Genomic DNA, 19966 nt, shown 5'->3' with positions numbered 1-19966 from the left:
AAAAAAAAGATTAAAGCAGCCGCTCCTTTTGGCAGAAGGAATGAGCAGGGTGGAAACTAGACATCAAATTGCTGATTCAGAGTTTGATCCCAGATGTGGGAGGATAAATCTTTCTGGAGTTCCTCATAACTCACTGAAATGAGCTAGGCTGGTCCTGCTTGGGAGCAACAAATGGATTAGATCAGCATGGGAGAACAGATAGATAAGGAGAAGTACCTGAATGACTGTGGTTTCAAAGAAGCCAAAGAAAAGAAATGCCTTGCAGATTCAGTAATGTATGAAAAAGTAGGAAATTTAATTGGTTTCTCAGGTGTTTCTTTGGACAGTACTCTGTCAGTTGTTGCAAAGGTTGAAACACAACCTGTGACAATGTATTGGAACATGCATTGGGTATGTATTGGTGCTACTGGTATGGATGTTTGGTGTGCTATGAGTTCTGACATAGCTTGTAATATCAACTTCCCAGAATCACTGAATTATGTGTTTAGTTTACTTTATGTAAAAGCTCTTTATCTATCTCTCTAGTATAGTATTTTCTATTTAATATTTATCTATCTCTTTAATATTTAATTTTTGGCAATAGCAGTCCCTGAGCCTTTTCAAAATATTTTTAACATCTTGGAAAATGCTGGAAAAACTTGGAGCAACTTTACCAGAAGAGTATTTTAGTTTATAACTGTGTGTGTGTTGTAGTTATCGAGAAATATTTTCACTGTTTTCTTACTTATTTTCTCTTTGCAGATACATTTCATCTGCTCATGAATGGACTCTTAAAAGACTTTATACAAAATACATGTGAAAATGGAAACTTCATCTTTGCTGTCCTCTTTACATGATGAATGCAGATCAGACAACTATATTGAACCTCATTACAAGGAATGGTACCGAATAGCTATTGATGCTCTGATTGAAGGAGGTTTAGAAGCCTACAAAGAATTTCTTTCCAAAGAGAGATGCTCAGAGTTCTTAGCAGATGAGGAAATTGATTATATTTTGAACAATGTTCACAAACTTCCCCAAAACACAATTTATTCCTCTAACCATGCCATCGATGACACCTCTTCCTCGGGAACCTACTGGCCAATTGAATCCGATGTGGAAGCTCCAAATCTTGACTTAGGTTGGCCCTATCTGATGCCTGGAATTTCTGGTGGCACAAATATTGATCTACTTTTTCATCCACCACGAGCACAGCCTTACACCATAAAGGAAACTGTTCGGAAGATGATACGAGATGCAAGAAAGGTAAACATGAAAAATAATATGGGGAAAAAAATGACAATAATAATAATCTAGTTGGTATTTTATTACAAGGTTGTTTTTTTTTAATTTTTGTCCTGGCAGGATAAAATTATCTGGTTGCTCACAATTCAGTAGGAAAGGTTTTTTTTCCCAGGCTGAGATTAGTCCTTTGATATCACATGCACCAGTGTTATTCACCTGAATTCAGAGGGATCAAGGGTTAATTGGAGGGATTAATAAATAGTACCATTATAATGAATAATTACTATTTCACTGTAATGCTGATCAGTGCATGAGAAGTTTTCATGAGAAGATAATCAGCACACCGTATCTTTGACCTCAGTTGAATATACATTGATACAATTCTGTATAACTCCAGGATTTATACTGATGTTTCTGTCTTGCATCAAGGGGAACATGCCTCATTTGGCATGGCAGACAGTTATAAGAAAACAACACCTCAGTGTTCATCCAACTCACGTACCTTGGGAGTCTGGTTTTCTGATTTTGACATGTCCTTGCAGAAATCAAACTCAGAGTGAAAAAAACAAACTAGACTAAGCAACAAGGAAATAGACCTTACTTGTGTATCTTGCCTTCATTTCTGATTAATGGCTAGAAAATTTGGACATTTTTCCAAATGTACCTGTCTCCACTTAGGAGCCCTTATATCTTGAGCTTCCTACAGCACACCTGGCTTGCACCTTAGTGACAGAATGTTGTATGTACAAACCACTTTTGCTATCAGTGTGTCAGCTTAAAATTTTTAAGCCTTAAATGTTTAAAACAATGTCAGTTAAAAAAAAAATCAGAAAAAAAATTAGCATGCAGATCTGTTTGAGGCAGGTTCGCAATACCTCTTTAAAAGGTATGACAATGTTTCAGAAGTATTTCTGGCAAGTATGTCACACTCAAATTTTCCCCGTGAAATACAGTTGTGTCTTGCATGACTCTACAGGCTTTAAATTGGTAGAATGGGCTCTATCTCACAAACATCTGTAAACACTTCAGTGGCTGAAATATGTGTGTAAATGTGTGCTATAGAAACGGACTGAACAGAGCAGGGCAGGGAAGGACTGTGTCTTTTTACAATGTCTCTGCTATATGTGGATAAAGCATATAATTTGTTGCCATAATCGAGTTTTGACTAGGTCTTTTATCCTACAGTTTATAATTTAGAATGACTACACTCAAGGAAGAGTTCATTATTTCTCTCCCTCTTTATCCCTTTCTGAGTGAGATTGGATGTTTTCTGTTCTGGTATGTAGTGAGACCTGACTGTAAACTGCCCAGAATACTCTTTCTCCTGACCTACCAATGTATCCACTGTAAGGGAAACAACTAAAACACTGTTAACTCTGTTGAGAAGACTAGTGCAGTTTTGCTTCAAGGTCTTGAAATGCTATGAAGTTAGGCCATTCCCCCTTAGTTGCTCCTTTAATGCAACTGTAGAAAAAATTTAGGTGTGCTTCTTGCTTTGCTTTGGAAGGAGGTTGAATGCATAGTACATTGCTCCCTGGTGTGCTTATGTTGCTTCCACTTTATAAAGAGGATGTTTTATGTGTGTCGCTGTCAAATCTGACAGCTGAAAGGTTTGTTTAGTTGATCAGCACAACCTCAACGTCAACAACCGCAACACTTTTGATACAGTGATATAGACTGGTTGCTTCAGGGACAAGCAATTAAATCTAAGAAACATAGTGTTGTTCAGCCTCTTTTGTCTGCAGATGAATAGAAAAGTTTAAAATATTTTTAAGTAAGGTAAAGTATTTAAATCATGCTTACAGTAGGTAATCCCTTTGTAAACAGCCTAGTGCACTTCTCCTAAGCCACTTAAAAAAATGTAGTTATATTAAGCATTAAAATATTCTTTGTTATGTAGTAGTGGAAATGTGTAGTCTTGAGACTATTCAAAAGCAATAGGATAATGCTGCACATGAAAAAGAGTAACCTGTAAAGAATAAATCAGAAAATCATATTCAGCCAACGCAGCTCTAAGCAAAATCTATGGGAATTTCAGCGGACTTCTGTGTGAAAATAAACAGGCTGTTGGAGGTGGGCATGTTCGTACCACTTAAATTCAAACACCAAGCCTGAGTGTCTGAGTTCAGGCATTGATTTCCCTGGGCTACCCTGACAGCTCAATGTAGTAGGAAACCAGCTCCTGCAAGGGCAACGCAGAGAATATTTCTGCACTGATTCACTCCATGAAGGAACCCATTTGATGTGTATTTATATGTATAAACTATCCCAAAAATTCGTGAAGGAGACTGAGCCACTTGAAACCTAGATGCTTTTGAATATTGGGATATATATAAGGATAAGATGACACTATTAGTGGACTTATTCTTGACCTCTTTCATGCTTGATGCATCACAGTGTCACTCCTTAAAATGATTATTATGTATGTTAATTCTGACCTTAAGAAGATGTTGTAAACAACATTAAGCAACTTGCTTGCTGACTGATTTTTTCCTGACTAAAGAAAATCATTTGTAAGCCCATGCTACACTGGAATAAAACCAGTGACTATAGAGAAGTGTTGTAATAAAGTCTTGTCACGTATTTTTGAATACTCAAGCAGCATAAAAATTATAGACATCACCTTCATTGTAAAATACAGATGATATAATAACAGAATTCTTACAGAAAAGGATCAGTACTGTTAAATCCTAGAAAAATGAGCTAACCATTTGAAGAGATGAATCCATGATATATATTTCTGAAGGTTTGTACACAGCATGGCATTACATTGTCCCCCATATACTGGAGCACTTCTGTGGGATAGATGTGATGTTAGCAGAGTGCCTTAGGTAAAACCAAGATGTCAACAAGATGGGCTTACAGCTGGTGTAACTAGACCTCATCTCTAAATGATACAGCCTGCCAGCCACCCTCCTCTGTCAACATAACCTGTGTTCACACAAGGAGGCTGTGTGGCGTGACTGTGTCAACCGGGGAGACACGAGCCTTTTTCACATGTTGATATAACCATGTGAGGAAAAAGCACTGCAAGGTCTGTCTGACCTTAATGATGGAGACTTCTGTAAACAAGCTGGTGGCCTTATTTCTCTTTCGTTTTGGAGGCTTCTGCCTTTAATCATTGGCAGGTTTCCGGCTTCTCTGAGGCTTGAGGTGCTCCTGCAGCCTGACTCATCACAGCTGGGCCGTCTGAACAGCAACTGATAATGTTTAGCAGTTTTTACTGAGAAGATTATTCATCTGGGAAATGATATCAAGATTGTTACTCATCTGTGTCAGGTTATAGTGGGTTGATGCTGGTTAACATGAAACTTCCTTCTTTTAGTACACTGTAGCACAGAGACTTCAAAAATGAAGTGTTCGTTCTCTCCCTCTGTGACTTTTCCTAAGTTTGAGTTGCCTCAAAACCACCAGTTATGAGATTGTGCATGTGTGCAAGAAACCTCTTGTACTGTTTTCTCAGGTGTGATTGACAGGGTGAGGCCACAGGGAAAGGACAGGACAGGGCACCAAAGGGACCTTCTGGAAGTGTCTTTTTCTCTTTTATAGCAACTTAATTTCTCTGTTGACCATGGAGATGTTCTTACACAGTTTTAGAGAGAAGGCGCAGTTCAGACTCATATCCAAATAAGGATCTGCTCTTCCTGGAGAGAATTAAAACCTATTTTTTAAAGAATCATGTTGCTTAGACAACCCAAGGGTTACTGGTTCGTAGCGCACACCAGAAAACACTTAAAGACATTCTGACGTACCTTTGGGATTTATGATGGAATGTATGAAGTAGCACATTATTCAAAAAATATGCAATATTTTTCACTGATTTTATTTTATTCAAATATACTAGCAGTCATAAGCCTGGGTTCATGAAGTCAGTGATATTTGTAAGAATTTTTTAAAAATATAATTGCTTAGAAGCTTAAATAAAAAATAGAATGGTTAGCGTATTCTAATTTTAAAAGATAAAAAAAAAAGCAGTTGTTTTTGCTGAAATACTCATGATTGGGGCTTTTAATGAGACAAGTTGCAAAACTTGGACCTTTGCGAAAGAATTACGTTGTACGCTGTGAATCAGTGTAACTTGTTATTAATCTTGCTGGACACACTGTAGGTAAGCACTTGGTCAAAAAGGTGTTCCTTTGTATTCTTGTGAGAGAGAGTTACGTACAAAATGTAATGCCTGCATTGTTATCTATAGCAGTGGACGTCGTCAAATAAAAAACAGTTGATTCATTTTGCAACTATATAAAAAGAAAAATATTTTCTTTTAGTTTTGTGGGGTGTTTTTATTTTGTTGTGTATTGTTTCAAGCAAGAGTGAAAAGTTTGTATTACAGAAAAAAATTATTCACTATTAATTGGTTATTACTTGGTATTAATTATTATTAATTATTGTTCATTCTTCACTATTATGTGCTGTTAATCTCATTTGGTCATGTGTATAATAAAGTAATAATAGTCTAGTAATGGCTGCAGTCTAGTATGAAAGAAAATCAGATTCTTGCATGCAAATATGAAGAGTAATGTTTCTGTACAGGAGAAAACTTGTAGAATATGGATGTGTTGAGCAATCTTTCATTTCTCTTTCACCAGTACTCTTTGCCAACTATTTTAAATATAATTTGGACACAGACTGGAACAATGATAATGAATAGTGCTTGTGGCAGTGCTCGTCTTAGCTCACTAATTGCATCAGTTCAAGCAGATGAGAGAGGGGCTGCACCTTTTGGATGTAAAAACCAGAGTAATCCGCTGAATTCAGGGAGAAAGAATAGGTAAATACAGTAGTTGCCCCACTCAGACATTTTCTCTATTATCTTTAAAGTGTTAGATAATCAGTGGATATAATTTTTTAAGATGAGAGTAACGCATAGAAATACTCAGTTTCTGGCTGAAAACATATAAGGCAGCATTTTCCCTGCCAGGATATTTTGCCCCATAAGGATTTCAGCAGGTGCCTTTTGGTTCAGCTGCTCTCCTGAAGGGTGAATTCATCATTAACTTCCTCTCAAAGTCTGTTAAAAGACTTCCCGATCGTTGAAAACCAGCATGGCAGTCATGTGTATGGTTTCCAGGTGAAACATAGTTTATAGTTTGTGATAGATTTATTTCAGGAAGTGAGATCCTGTCCCATTTTTTCTGATTGCACAGAGTACATGCCATGTGTTGGAAGAGGACTCTTGTTGCTCTCGTTGCTACTGTGTGACCCAGTATCATTTTTTTTGTCATCAGAAAGTAGTGCTGCTCACAACAAATAATTATTTCAGGCATTTTCTCTGCTTGGATTTGCCTTAGCAGTCTTCACACTGTTTTACCTGTCTGTCCCCTTCTCTCCCTGCTGTCCGGCTCCCCCCACATAAGGGAGTCCCAGAGCAGTCACAGCAGTGCCCTCAGTGCAGGCAGGGAGGACTGCCATCCATGGGACACATCTGCAAGCAGTTTTACAGGCTGGAAAGCCTGGGACTTTTGTGAAATCCAATTCTTACATGCTCTAAGCATGAAACCCACAATTTTTCCTGGTAGTGCTCCTGTTACGTGGAGAGGATACAAAAGTGAAGAGCAAGCAGAGTGCAGAGCCTGGGGAGTGGGAATCTTTGAGAACATAATTTTTAATTAGTTGTGGTAGTTTTATATTCACAGGTTTCTGTCTTTGCAAGACTTTTGACATCTTCAATACTCATATTAAAAGATGTAATTAAATAATTTATAGGTATTGCCATTTTTATGTCAGAACTGTGCTAATGTGTTATCAAAATACCACACCTCTGTCATGAATTTAAAAATAGAATAAGGAAGATTAAAGACCAGATATTGCAGGCAGCTGTATTTTTCTTTATTAATGTCTGTCTCATTCACATACATATGAGAAGTAAGCATACACATATGCTTTGTAGCAATTCCTTTCATTAAAACATTTTCTCTCATTGACATAAATCTCTGTCAGTCAAAACAAAAGTGCCATTAAGAAGTCATTTACGCTTTTTGCACATTCAGTAGATTAAAGTGTTCTTTATCATATTCAACAATAACTTTGTGCTACATTATGCTGAAGCAGTTACAGATCAAAATATGCTATAAATACATAACTGTTGATTTAAAATAATTTTGCCCAGGCAGAATGCTTCTTTCAGTGCTCAGACTAGTGTACTGGGGTTTTGTCCCTCTCCTTTTCTTGCTTGTCCAAAAAATACTGGTAATGTTGAAGTGCTGCTTTTGTTCATCTGAATTCCTCTCCCGGAGAGATCTCAATTTTTCTGGGTTTTTTTTTCCCCAACCAGGAAGCAATCTTGCCTGAAGAACTATAAGTCTAATCACATTCATAAATCCATAAGCCTTTTTCATCTTTTGCAGTTTTGCAAGAGCTTTTGAACTCATGATAGCTTTCCAGCACAGCCAATGATCCTCTGAGGGGACACATTTAGGGCCATTTTGAACATTGAATTTATTATATATCAGAATTTGGAAACTAAAATATTATATTATCTGTGGTAGAATTTTAAATGAGCAGATACCTTTGTGTGCAGATACCTGCAGTACTGAAGCAGCATTTGTGTAACACAGTGTGATAGAATCTACATAGAAAGCTGAAAAGTGCTGACAAAACAACAAAATTTCCCATTCTTCTGTTTGGAAGGAGTAGGATTGCATGCCAGTGAGTTACATGTATTGTTTCCTCATAGATCAAATCTGAGTAGAAGTATCTACTTCACTTGTAACTATTTCAGAGCAACTTGCTTAATGCTGCATTATTTTCCTTGAGGAGTATTGCAAGTATTCCAGCCCAGATGACAGAGGAGTCGAAGTACACTCTATTATTTACCTCTCTAAAAGTAGTGCAGACCTTGCCCTAGATAGCTGCATAGTCATGCCTTCCATTTTAGCCTGTTGATAAAGTATCTATATCCATTTTCTATATCTGTAACCATTTTCTAATAAGGATACAATAAAATTGCAAGAGAAGCTAAAGTCCACATTTTGAGAAATGCTGTCAACATGCCTGAGACCTCAGACGGCTTTTGCTCTGTAAAACCCTACTGTAGTTTACCTTTGGGAGGAAGAAGCATTGGCATCACAGCCATAACAGGGTGTAACTGGGGCTGAGCCTGCCACTTCACTGTAGGATCTGCAGACATCCATAAAATGACTCACCTCAACAGAGCTGTTCAAAATAAATAACTGCAATGTCTGGCCATTGCTTGCTTGATCAACAGTTAATAATTTTTCAGTATACAATCCACTGATCAGTAAGCCAGCTGAATTTATAGTAGTGTTATTTGCATGATAAATACAGAATTATAAGCAATTAAATGATCTATCTCTGCTTTCCTTGCCCTTGTTTGCCATCTTTTCCCATATCTTAGGTGTTTGTTTTCTGAAGCACTGAACATTGCTGTGTTTCACTGTGTGTCTGTATATTGTACACATTTCTGCTGTTGTAGTCACCCTGATTAGTGCCAGCCAGTACAAACATACCACTACTACAATATAAACAGTAGATTCAGAATTTGTATGCTCCTTTATCCTTAGCCAGCAAAGAGCATTACCAAAGTGTGTGTAAATGAGACTACTGAGACACACTGAGCATTAAATGAATATAAATATTTTTTTTAAAGATACAGTTATAAACCAAAAGTGTATAAAATTAATGTATAATTTTATACATTACTAAACAGTACTCAAAGCAAGTAGGGGCCTTTTTTTTTATTTTCTGATCTCTGTGGTTTTAGTTCTTGATAAAAATTACAGTTGTGCACATGTAATTATGCAGACTGATTTCTGAAGAACATCAGTACTTCCCTGATAAAAGTTGCAAACTGCAGCTGTGTAATGCTTACTTTTCAAAAATATTTGTAAAAGCATGAAGCATTTCCTAGCTTCAGATAAGAAGGGTGTGACATATGCAGGGTGTTCTCGTACCTTATCTAGGAGCGGGTTATCTTAATCAGTTCTGTCTCTTGGTCTGGAGTGCTTGTGCTGATTGCCCCGAAGATCTGTGGTGTGAGGCAACAGAACAGATTCCTCAAAACCAGGGGTCCATGGTGACCCCTGCTTTCCCCAGCAAGGAGTGTGGGCATGTAGCTGCCTTCAGAAAGCTTCTTGGTATGTCTTTTATCCAGGGATTTTTGCTAGCTGCAGCACCAGATCTCCTCAGGCCTTTTCCCTTCTGCCAGTGATCCTGCTGTCAGAGACGAGGCTGAGTGATAGGATAATATGAGAAGTTATGTGCGGTATCTCTTAGAGATGAAAAGAAAACTTTGAGATCTGCATCATTCACTAGCAATCAGGCTTGAACAGTAGCACAGGACTGTGTGTTCAGGTAGCCAAATAGGTGCGCCTTCAGTTCAAACAGCAGATACAACATCTCAGCCTATTTTCATGCTGTTTCCTGGAGCTGCAGTCACCCTTTCCTAGGAAGGCTGCACTTCAGCTCAATAAATTCCCTTTATGGTTTAAGCACTAGGTGAAGCACTAAAAATCACCTTTGAATTCAGGTGAACCTGAGTGGCATCAGTCCACAGAAGGCATTTTAGTTGGTGTTTTTCTTTAGGCTTTTGATGCTTGATAAGAAGGAAATAATATGGAGGATGAGATGAAATAACCAACGCAGAAAAAGATCATGATTCCCAGTGGGACCTTTCTCAAGAAATGTCCCCTAAAGGACTAAGCTCTCCTTAAGCTGTGCAGAACTCCCTGTTAGTGAGCTGTGCCCTCTGATTAGAGACATCAGAGACAGCAAACAGAAGTTGCAGTGTCAGGCCAGCAACACTGATTTGTTTCAAATGCCAGAGAGATGCTGCTTATCAAAGCAACTAGGTCTCCATCCAGCATGACAGAGCACAGTAATATCTCAAGCTGTCTGCTGTTCTGATAATTTCCTGTCACTGACTAATGGTGGATTAGCACAGGCATGCAATAATTGCCTGAAAAGTCACTCTTAAGGGCGTGGGTTTTTTTTTTGAAATAACAGACAGGCCCATGTGGCTGCAGAGAATGTGTTTGATAGAGATCAGTAAACTTTGTTTGCTGAGGATGGGCCTAAAAATACAGCCATTTACAAGTGTAACTTTTACAGCAGTATGTACTCTAACAAGTCTACAGAAAGTTGTTTTAAAACATAACAAAAACTATGTTATTTTGATCAAAGGATATACTTTTGAAATGAGAAGACTAAGCATAGATATGAAACCAGTAACTATGACTGATTCTTCTATTGGTTTATTTATTTGCCATCACCCTATTTCATGTTTTAGCATAACATGAGCACCAGTAATATCACTGTATTTTATAATGGATTTTATGATGCACAAAATTATTGCAGTAATATCATCATCTATTCTGTTAATGAATCCTAGATTAATGAATATTAGTAAGCCACTTGTGCCAGAAATGTCATTAGTCAGAGGATTTTATTTCTTATGCATAAGTTTAATGGTGAAAGTTCAGTCCAGATCTGAAATGCCATATGATATTGCAATCACCCATTACAGGATTTCTGCCCCAAGTAAAGGCCCTGTTTTTCATCTTGAAGTTAGAGGAGTTAAACAGTGTCTTTGCAATGAGTTCTCGAGATCTCAGGAAGCTCTTTCTGTGTGCATGCCAGAGCCTTTCAAAGCCAGAGCTCCAGGTGCTTTTTGGAGAAAGGAGAGCAAAGGAAGGTGCTGTTGTTGGGTGGGAGGCATGTCAGAGGAGCAGAGATCTGCCAGTCTTTCCAGTTGATTCTTTTTAGAAATCAGTGCAGCAACTAAACACCGTTTTGCCTTTCTGAGGGACCATAACACTCTGGAGCCTGCAGCCAGGGTGAAAATGCTGGCAGCCTGAGGTTACTGGAGTCTTGGAGCATCATATGGAAGGGGACAGCTTAAGACACACACAGATGGGCCAATGTTTGAATCAGCTGGGCTCCACTCTGTGGTGGTGAGCATTGATCAGAAGTAATTCCTGCGAATCTGTATCAAAGGGGGATGGGGGGGGGAGCAAGGCACAAACATTATGCATACTGAAGTATATGTATGAAGTATATGTATATATACTGATTATGCTTATATACCTGACAGGAAACCATCCTACATGCATTTTTGGTCATAGTTTCTCTTTCTTTTCCCTCCCTCTTTGACCCCCTCTCCAGCTCTGTCCCTTGGACAGCCCCACCTCCTCTGTCCTTTCTCCTTTCACTGTGCACCACTGACAGAGGTGGACATTTGCTGCCTGCTCTAGACACTTGTGGCATCTTTCTGGAAAGCAATTCCAGGTGGGACATCTGGAAATGATATTTCCCTCTTAGGTCAGTAAAGAAGTGTGTCTGCCCTGGAGGGTGCCAGTCAGCATACCTGGAGACAGTGCTTGCAGTTTGGTGTTTGTGTCAGCTCCCCATCCTCTGTCACTACCAGTAAGAACTTGTGAAGCACCAACATGGTGTTAGAAACACAGCAATGCTTTTGAATTGCTTGTCTCATCAATTCTATTGCCAGGTTTCTGATTTTTATTTTAAATTGCATCTCTGATATTAAGTATTAGGAAGGTATTTTCTGAACAGGACTACCTTACTGATGTTTTTGGCAAAAATTACAAAGTTTAGAGATTGAACAATTTTGTATCAGAAATTACAGTAGGCTACTTAATTATACTCATGGCTTATATACACAATTGCTTTTAATCTCCTTTTATCAAACAGTACATCTAATAAAATTTGACAAGAATTTTTCAGGGGAATATTTAGTAAAGGGCAGAGTGACAAAAAATAATATCTGTTCAATGAAGACACTTTTATTTTCTTCAAGCAAAATTAGATCTGTAATTCTGGGAGGATTTAAATACTGTAATTTGTGTACGTGAGAGGTTCTATTAACTTGATATGCATATGTTTGCAGAATTGATGCCTAGGGATATGGCCATATATCATTAAGGATCTGATTTTGAAGGTTTAATTAATTTCTTTCTCTTAAATCATGCCACAGTACATTTGTAGTCCGAAATGAGCTACATCTTTGGGTGATTGCATCCACTGTGAGCACCTGAAAAAGAATAACATGTGTCCAAGCAGACTGTTCGAATTGTTTTATTCTAAATAAAAACTCTGTTGAATTGCTGAATACCTGAAAGCCAAGCAAAGCCATGAAGCCAGTGGAATGTTTTCCTTTCCCCAGATGCTTTTCCATCCCTTTACTCATCACTGCATTCAGGCCCAGCTCTCACAGATGTGGGGTGGGTACACATATTAATGTTATGGAAGATAGGGTGGTCCCTTCAGAAGAAATACAAAAGTGAGACTTAGTTTATCACATTGACCATAACAGTTTATACAGGGGATACAGGCTTTATTCTCCTATGTTACACATTTACTGAGCTTATGTACTCTGCAAGGAAAATTCCATGGAAAAATTTCTCAACTTGTACTCTTAAGGCTTTAAAAATGATTGCAAAATGTATTGCAAAAAGCACACGTGCACTTTCCCATGTATGCTGGCCTGCAAGTAAAAAAAAAAAAAAAGAAAAATGAGTTAAGAAGTAAACATCTGGAATTTAGTTATTATGATAGAACTGTCCAAAATAATTTATGGATTTTGTTTTTTAAATGCTCCATATTCTTAAATTAAAACAAAACAGTTACCTCAAGAAATGGACAGTTATGACATGTTGATACAAAATGGTGTGTACATAGGTAGGTCTACCTGTTTTGAATTTTCTTAGTGGTGTTTAAAAATTTTAGGGATCAGAATTTCATAGTCTGCTAAATTCTGTGCAGAGACCTTGCTCATACTGTCCGAGAGGTTATTTGCTAAATTTAATTATACAAAGTAGTCTTTTCAGTAAAGGACTACTAAAGTAAAAAAAGAAAACAGTTTAATGTGTTACTGTCTAGTTCATAACCCAGTCATCTATTTTTAAGGTAGTAGACTGCGCATAACAAAACCAGAAATAATTTGAAAAGGGAAAATATCTAATTTCTGAAATATTTAATAACAGTATTTTAATGCAGAAACTGAAGTTACAAAGCTATGTACTCTACCTGAAAGTCTCATTAGAAGATAATCCTTATCAGACTTTTTTCCATAGAATGTAATTAGGTTGAAAATACCACAAAAAGCTAGGTGTTTAAAGATTTGGGGGGATTTCCAGCTGAGCACATTTGTTGAAACATTCTAGGAGCACATTTATAGTTACCTGTTGTGGAAATATGATACTGAATGAGAAATTGTGATTGTGGAAATATGATACTGAATGAAAAGCTGTGGCATTTTAATGCCAAATACAGAAATCTTTCTGACCCGTTTCAAAGAAGTAGCAGTGGCATTTTAGGCTGCCTTTCATATCACACTGTTGTTCACACAGACTTTCTAGTTTTAAAACTCAAATGGAATTTAGAGCTGCTTTTTGTCATACAGCTTGTGTGGGGATTCATAATATATATTGTGCATGCGAAAAGAAACAGACATGGGTTTAAGCATAATTTTTCCCTACTTACTAAATCTGGGCAGTCTCTTTGATCAGTCTTGGCCGAATCTGTGTAAAGAATATAAAATTTTCCCTAAAGAAAAGAAATACCTGATATGATACAAAAAAGCTTCTGGACAATGCCTGTTGGAGGCATTGCTGTCCTAACAGTGGAGAGCTTTCTGAAAATTATGCTAAATATACTTCAGTTGGAGATTATGAAAGAAATCACTTTGGCTAGAATTTAAGCTACTTCTCTAACGAGGAGAAATTTGGAAATATAGAAAGCATTGTAATATAAATGTTAAAAATAATCCAGGACTTTCTTTTTTTTTCTAATTTAGTAACTTCCACTGACTGTCCTAAATTACAGTAAAAATACACTGGTTTGTATTTTTCTTTTTCAACAGCCATGAATAAAACAAATCCAGTGTAAGTAATAAGCATTGAACTATTATGGATTTGTTTTTAAATTGCTGATCTGTGGCTCTAAATTGGATTTTGGTATGAAACAATAAAAATGCAAAGCATCCTATTTTGATCAATTTTATGCGTATAAAATATATAAATGGAATAAGAGAAATCCCCTTACCTGTTGAAAAAAAAAAGTAAGAAGTGACATTAAATATTTTTAAATAATCTGTATTAACAGGTTACAAAATATTCATATAATAAATGCACACAGACACACACACACAATGGAATTTCATTGAAAAACTTGCTGTCAGCAGTGCCATAAGCTGAAATGCAAAACACCTGTGAATATGATGTGTGCCAAAAATCTTTCATTGTAATTATGAACATAGTTAACTAAATTAATGCATTATGAAAATTGAGAATGGTATTTCACATCGGACAGTTTAATTACTTTCAAAGTCATGGTTGGCTCTTGAAGGTCAACAGGTTGTCCAGGAAGGATTTTAATGGTAATAAACTGTACAGTCCTTTTTCCTTCCATTCTCAAATTTCTTCAAAGCCACAAAACTGAGAAAATCCCAATTAAAACGTTTCATTTGTTTTTGAGTTGTAAAATATTCCTGGATGTTTCACAGAATCAGCAGTTTTTGCTTCCTTGGTGTTTTTTAGGCATGCTTTGGGTTCTCTGTGCCTGGGAATTTGAAGTGAGGCTCTTTGCATTGTAATTCCTATACTCCAGGTTCATTCTCCTCAAAATCCCAGTGGCAGGCCTTTAGTTTTGAACTCAATTCACAGAGTCATGATTTTCCCCCAAGACTAGCAGTTATTCTGGTATTTTACTGAATGCTATTTTTTCATATAAAGCAGTCTTCTGTTCTTCTTGATTATATACCCCTGCTTTTACTGTGTTCATGTGTCCTCTTCATGAGCCTTGTCATTCCTTTCCTTTTCAGATACGATTTTCTAAGTGATTTTACTGGGAGTTGTTTTAAGAAAGAGCTGGGTAAACGTGAGCCTGTGATCAGTGTTTGTAGCCTTTGAGAACTCGTACCTTGTTTGGGCGCTCCTTGTTCGTCTTTGCAGCCATTTCTGGACTGTGAATTCAGCAGAGGCTGATAAAACAGAGAGATGCACAGGTTTTGATGTCAGAAGGGACTGTAATGATAATGACATCTGACTCCCTGCACAACAGAAGTCTGACAGTGTTGCATCCTCAAAGAGCTGATAGTAGGAGTGAATCTGACCTTAAAACAGGTGGGTGCTAGTCTTACTGTCAACACTTCTGGGTAACTAATTCATAATTGCCCGGGAGATAAGGGGTTTTTTTGGACAATCACTTTTCTCTAAATGATGGCATTTACTTGAGGAAACCCAGGTTGCAAACGCAGATGAAGCCTGCTTGAGCTTTCTGCTTGTGTATCTCATCACTCAACGTGACAGCCAGCCAAAAGAGAAGGTGCAGAGAATTCTAAACGCAGGACTGGAGGCTGAGGTGAGGCTCGGGCTGATCTGTAGCTGCAGGAGTTGCTCTCACGGGGACCTTGGGATGCTCAGCCTCTCCACAGTCCCTGAGAAGCTGCTCTCGCAGCAGGGATCAGTGCACAAGGGCGCTCAGGGAGCAGGGTGTCCTCCCCTCCTTGGAGCATCCCCTTAGCGTGACCAGACTGTTCCGGTGGCAGAGATCATTAGCAATGGGCTGACTCAGGTGTCCCTGCACAGGACACGCACACACACACACCCTGTTCAGATTCCCAGATAAAAATAGATGCAATATGTTATTCCTGCATTTATGGAATGGTTTGCACTTTACAGAGGAGAAAAGCTTTCTGTGTGCATTTGAGTGTTAAAAGGAATTAAAAAATATGCTTATTTTTTCTGGTAATTCTTCTGGAGTCTTTTACAACAGAGAAGTAGTAGAAAAAGATTTCAGTAAGTTTCTGGTTTTTTAGTTGCTCCAGGGATGATTCGGGAGGTTGTAAATAACATTATGCTACTAAAAATATATTTCTATGCTAATATCTTCTTGAACTGGATAAAATGGGAGTGATTTACATGTTTTTCTAGTTGCCTGCATTTGTCTCAATTCAAAGGTCTTTTACATCCTTTAAAAAATATGGTGGGTTTTTTATGTTTTTATTTTTATTGACTATAAAAAAATTATTATTAAATACATTGGTCTAGGACTTGGAAGACTTGTATACAAATTCCTTGTAGAACGCAGACTCCTCAGTTATAAATATGAATATAATCTCAGAGTGATTTGTGGAGACATATAGATAGTTTGGCATACCTTGTGCTAGGGGTAGGGAACAGTTACAAGGGTTTTTGCTGGTATCTACCTTTTTCAGTTGCTTCCTATGGTTTAAAACTTTATATTTTGCATTAAGCTCTTGTGTATTTGTTTTGTGCATGAGATTGTTTCCTTTAGAGCATTCAAGCAGAAATATTTCAGTGATATCCACATATGAAACAGAGTTGTTTGCTTCCCCATTATCTGCCCATCTTCTGATGTTATTTATTTCACAATGTCCCTCTGTGCATGAGAAACAAGATAATAACTTTTTTGTTGTTCACTTGAAATAGTGTTTCTAATTTAGGTTGCATTTCAGCAAATGCTCAGTCACCCACAGAAATGTCATGAAAGTCTCACCTTTGCATACCTGACTCTTGTTTCATTGCAAAAATTGTCCCTGTGTTAGTGAAAATTATGTATATTGCACATCTAATATTGAAAAGAGATTGGAGTTACCACCTGCTAGTCACAGTAAACCAAAAATTATAATAACTGAAAATTCCCTCCTGTCAGCTGTACTTCTTAAGTGAGTGCACACTGTACCAATATCTGAAAACAGATTCAGAATTACAGTGAGAATTACCTCTGAAGAGCAGGAAAAGGTGTACACCTTTTTAAGTGAGAAAGAAAAAAGGATAAAAACTGTCCTGTTCTTACATCTGAAATGATTGTTCTTTTTTTCTTTTGTCAATACAGTACTGGTTTGAAACTTTTTATCTAAAGGAAACAGGCAAATAGTAAAATGGTTTTTTTTCAGTCAGCGTGTGTGCACACGTGCACAGGGAGAATGTGTGCACAATGCTACAGAAAACGTGGATTCCATGCATGCACACAGGCACAGGGAGCAAAGCAGTCTGGATGGGAAGAGGCTTTCTTGGAGTGGGCAGATTACTCAAGGGAACATGTTTCCTGAGACCTGAGAGGTACTTTGTAATAAGAAATATTTATTTGAAAGGCACTGCTTTGCATTGAAAAACAACACTTGGCAAAGTGTGCTTGGAATAAAATGTTCACCTCTCCGCCACAGATGTATATTGCATGTTCTCACCTCCATCCTTACTTCAAACAACTGAAGTTATCTCATATAAATATATGAGTTAACTCATATAAGTATAGCAATTAGCATGCTTGGCACATTTTCCAGCAGACCAAATTTGCCAATAGAACATGGCTTATTGTAAATCCATGGGTGGTTTGGTCAGTGGTATTTCTGTTTCACTCCTTATTATTAGAAGGTTCCACTTTTGATGGCAAAAAAGTGAATTTTCCTCTCTGCCCCTCATATTTCTTAACTTATATACCCTTGAGGTACATAGATATTCAATGCAGGAATGTTTTGTGGCTACAAAGGATTCATTGGCACAAATAGAGCGCAAATCTTGCAAAGAAAGGTGCTGAAGAGCTGCAGTAGGTACCCCTGAGACTGATTTTCTTCTTCCTCCATTCTTAAATTCAGGTATCTGCTGTGATGTTTTGGAGAATACTACCTTGCTGTAGCAGGAGTTTTGCATTTCTTGCTGATGTTCAGCAGGCTTCCTGATTAGATCTCTGATTATCATTACCCAAGCGGAGGTTAGGTGTGTGTGTGTGAACTGGCATGCAATGCACAGTAGGAGGAATATTTTGTAGAAATGGGAATGCTCTCACACACATGGAGCTGTACATTGGAAGACTTGTCATAACATGTTTCTCTTTTTCCTTAAAAAGCCTTTTAAATTGCCATTACCTTGGTCACTAGCTCAATTGAGTATAAAGGGTTCTGTTACTTGCACAGTGATAACTCATTTATTTGAATAATTGTTCATTTTAATGATTCTTGAATTGAGTGCTTCATTATGCATCCTATCCTTGTGAGAATGAGAAAAATGAGAGGAGCAGACCATGGTGCCCATCTGTGGCTGAGGCAGATGGAATCTGGGTCGTGGAAGGAAATCTTGCAGCCTGGCTGTGTGTCTGCTCCTTCCCAGATGTGTCCTTGAAGTGGCCTAGGGCTCTGATTTGAGAAAACATTATGAATACACTTAATAAACTTGTAACCATCAAAAATAAATTTTTACATTTAATTGGAAAGAATATTAGATAGCAAAGATGGAGTATTATATATACCTGACCAGACTTTTACCAAAAGGATCAAATAATCTTTCCTCTGGCTTTGCACAATTGTAGTATCAAATTGCAAGTGATGAATTAATACTTGTGTGGTCTTATGGAAGAGCTGTGCAGATCAGTGAAAGCTGATGCTAACTGCATTTTCAAAATAATAGTGTCACCAAGATAACTGTAAAGCTGTATTGCTTCTTGCTTGACAGAGATGGTTATTCAAAAGCCAGCTCACACAGAGGCAAAAGATCAGTTTTGCCTGACAGAAACAAATAAGAAAGAAGTTTTTCTTCAAAATTTTGCCAGTTGTGTCTTTTTTTTTCCATTTCTTATCCCTTGACTTGCAACTCCCTCAAATACTTCACTACCTGTGCAGGATTCATGCTCAAACAAGAATTCAGGTTTCACTTAAAAAGCTTTAAAAGGATTTAAAAATTGAAATAATTTTTATAAATACAGTGTTTTTAAAGCATAACATTGGCACTGAAATCATAACTCTCTAATACTAATTTTACTTGTAATTATTTTATTGTTTTAGTTTTTAAGTGCTGCATTTGATCAGAAATTAAATTCTATTTAGTACCTTGTTTAGTTCCAATTCACAATTCACTCCGCTGGGGATACAAGAATTGCAGCATTACTTATCTTCTTCATTTCAGTTTGCTTCACGGGAGGTTTGAGCAGGGTTTTATAATTGCTTCCCTACTACTTCATACATCTTGCTCCATATGTTATTGTGCATAAAAATTTAAATCTGTTTTCTTCCTGAAAAGCTGCACATAATTACTTATTAACAAGACTAATCTTTTCTTATCTTTAGGACATTCTGTTGATGCTTTCAGACTAGTCTGCAATTATTTTTTTCCTTTTTCATTTAATCTGTAATAAATAACCTGGCATGCCAGGGTAATGGATTTCACCTGAGGACCTGAACATGATTTGCAGACAACAATTAATTAATTAGTTTCAAAACCTGTCTTAAATAGGTGAAATTGAAATGCAGTCTGCCAGCATACAGTCATTAGCAATATGTTGCACAAGGAGCTGTGGCTGCTCTATGAGCAGGTGGTGTAATCTGCTTCTCATGAGTATCAGGGAAGGTTCCTGCTCAATTGGCAGCATGTTTAAAAAAGCAAATAGTTTAAATCATCTGATTAAGTTGTTTACTGGCATTCAGATATAACTGCGTGCCATATGGACTTCTGCAGGCTTACATTTTATCTGTGGTATATGTTTCAGAATAGTGATATGACATAATTGCTGTTGTCTTTTTTGCAACATAAATGTTACTACAGGTGTTGTCCAGTCATTCTATTTTTACTTATAAATGCATTTTACTATGTCATGTAGCTAAACTGGAAACATTTTGAAGGTGAACAGAGAATCTGGCAGAGCTAAACCTTGCAGAAGCTTTTCATTATTCATCCTCTCTTATTTATACCAGAGGATCACTGGCTTTCCTTAATACTGACCCATCACTGACCTGTGACCAGTAATTTTAAAC

General features: G+C 37.3%; 1 protein-coding gene across 1 annotated transcript in view; it reads left to right on the top strand.

Moving 5' to 3' along the window:
- The first annotated feature begins 801 nt into the window (after positions 1-801).
- FAM83B (family with sequence similarity 83 member B) overlaps positions 802-19966 on the top strand; it is a 44099-nt gene continuing 24934 nt past the window's right edge. Inside the window, exon 1 of the mRNA XM_064710119.1 lies at positions 802-1245. Coding sequence (XP_064566189.1) covers positions 802-1245 — 444 coding nt within the window. The remainder of the gene's footprint in view (positions 1246-19966) is intronic.

Source organism: Zonotrichia leucophrys, chromosome 3, assembly GCF_028769735.1.
Source record: "Zonotrichia leucophrys gambelii isolate GWCS_2022_RI chromosome 3, RI_Zleu_2.0, whole genome shotgun sequence".
Lineage (NCBI taxonomy): Eukaryota > Metazoa > Chordata > Aves > Passeriformes > Passerellidae > Zonotrichia > Zonotrichia leucophrys.
This window is presented reverse-complemented; position numbering and strand designations above follow the sequence as displayed.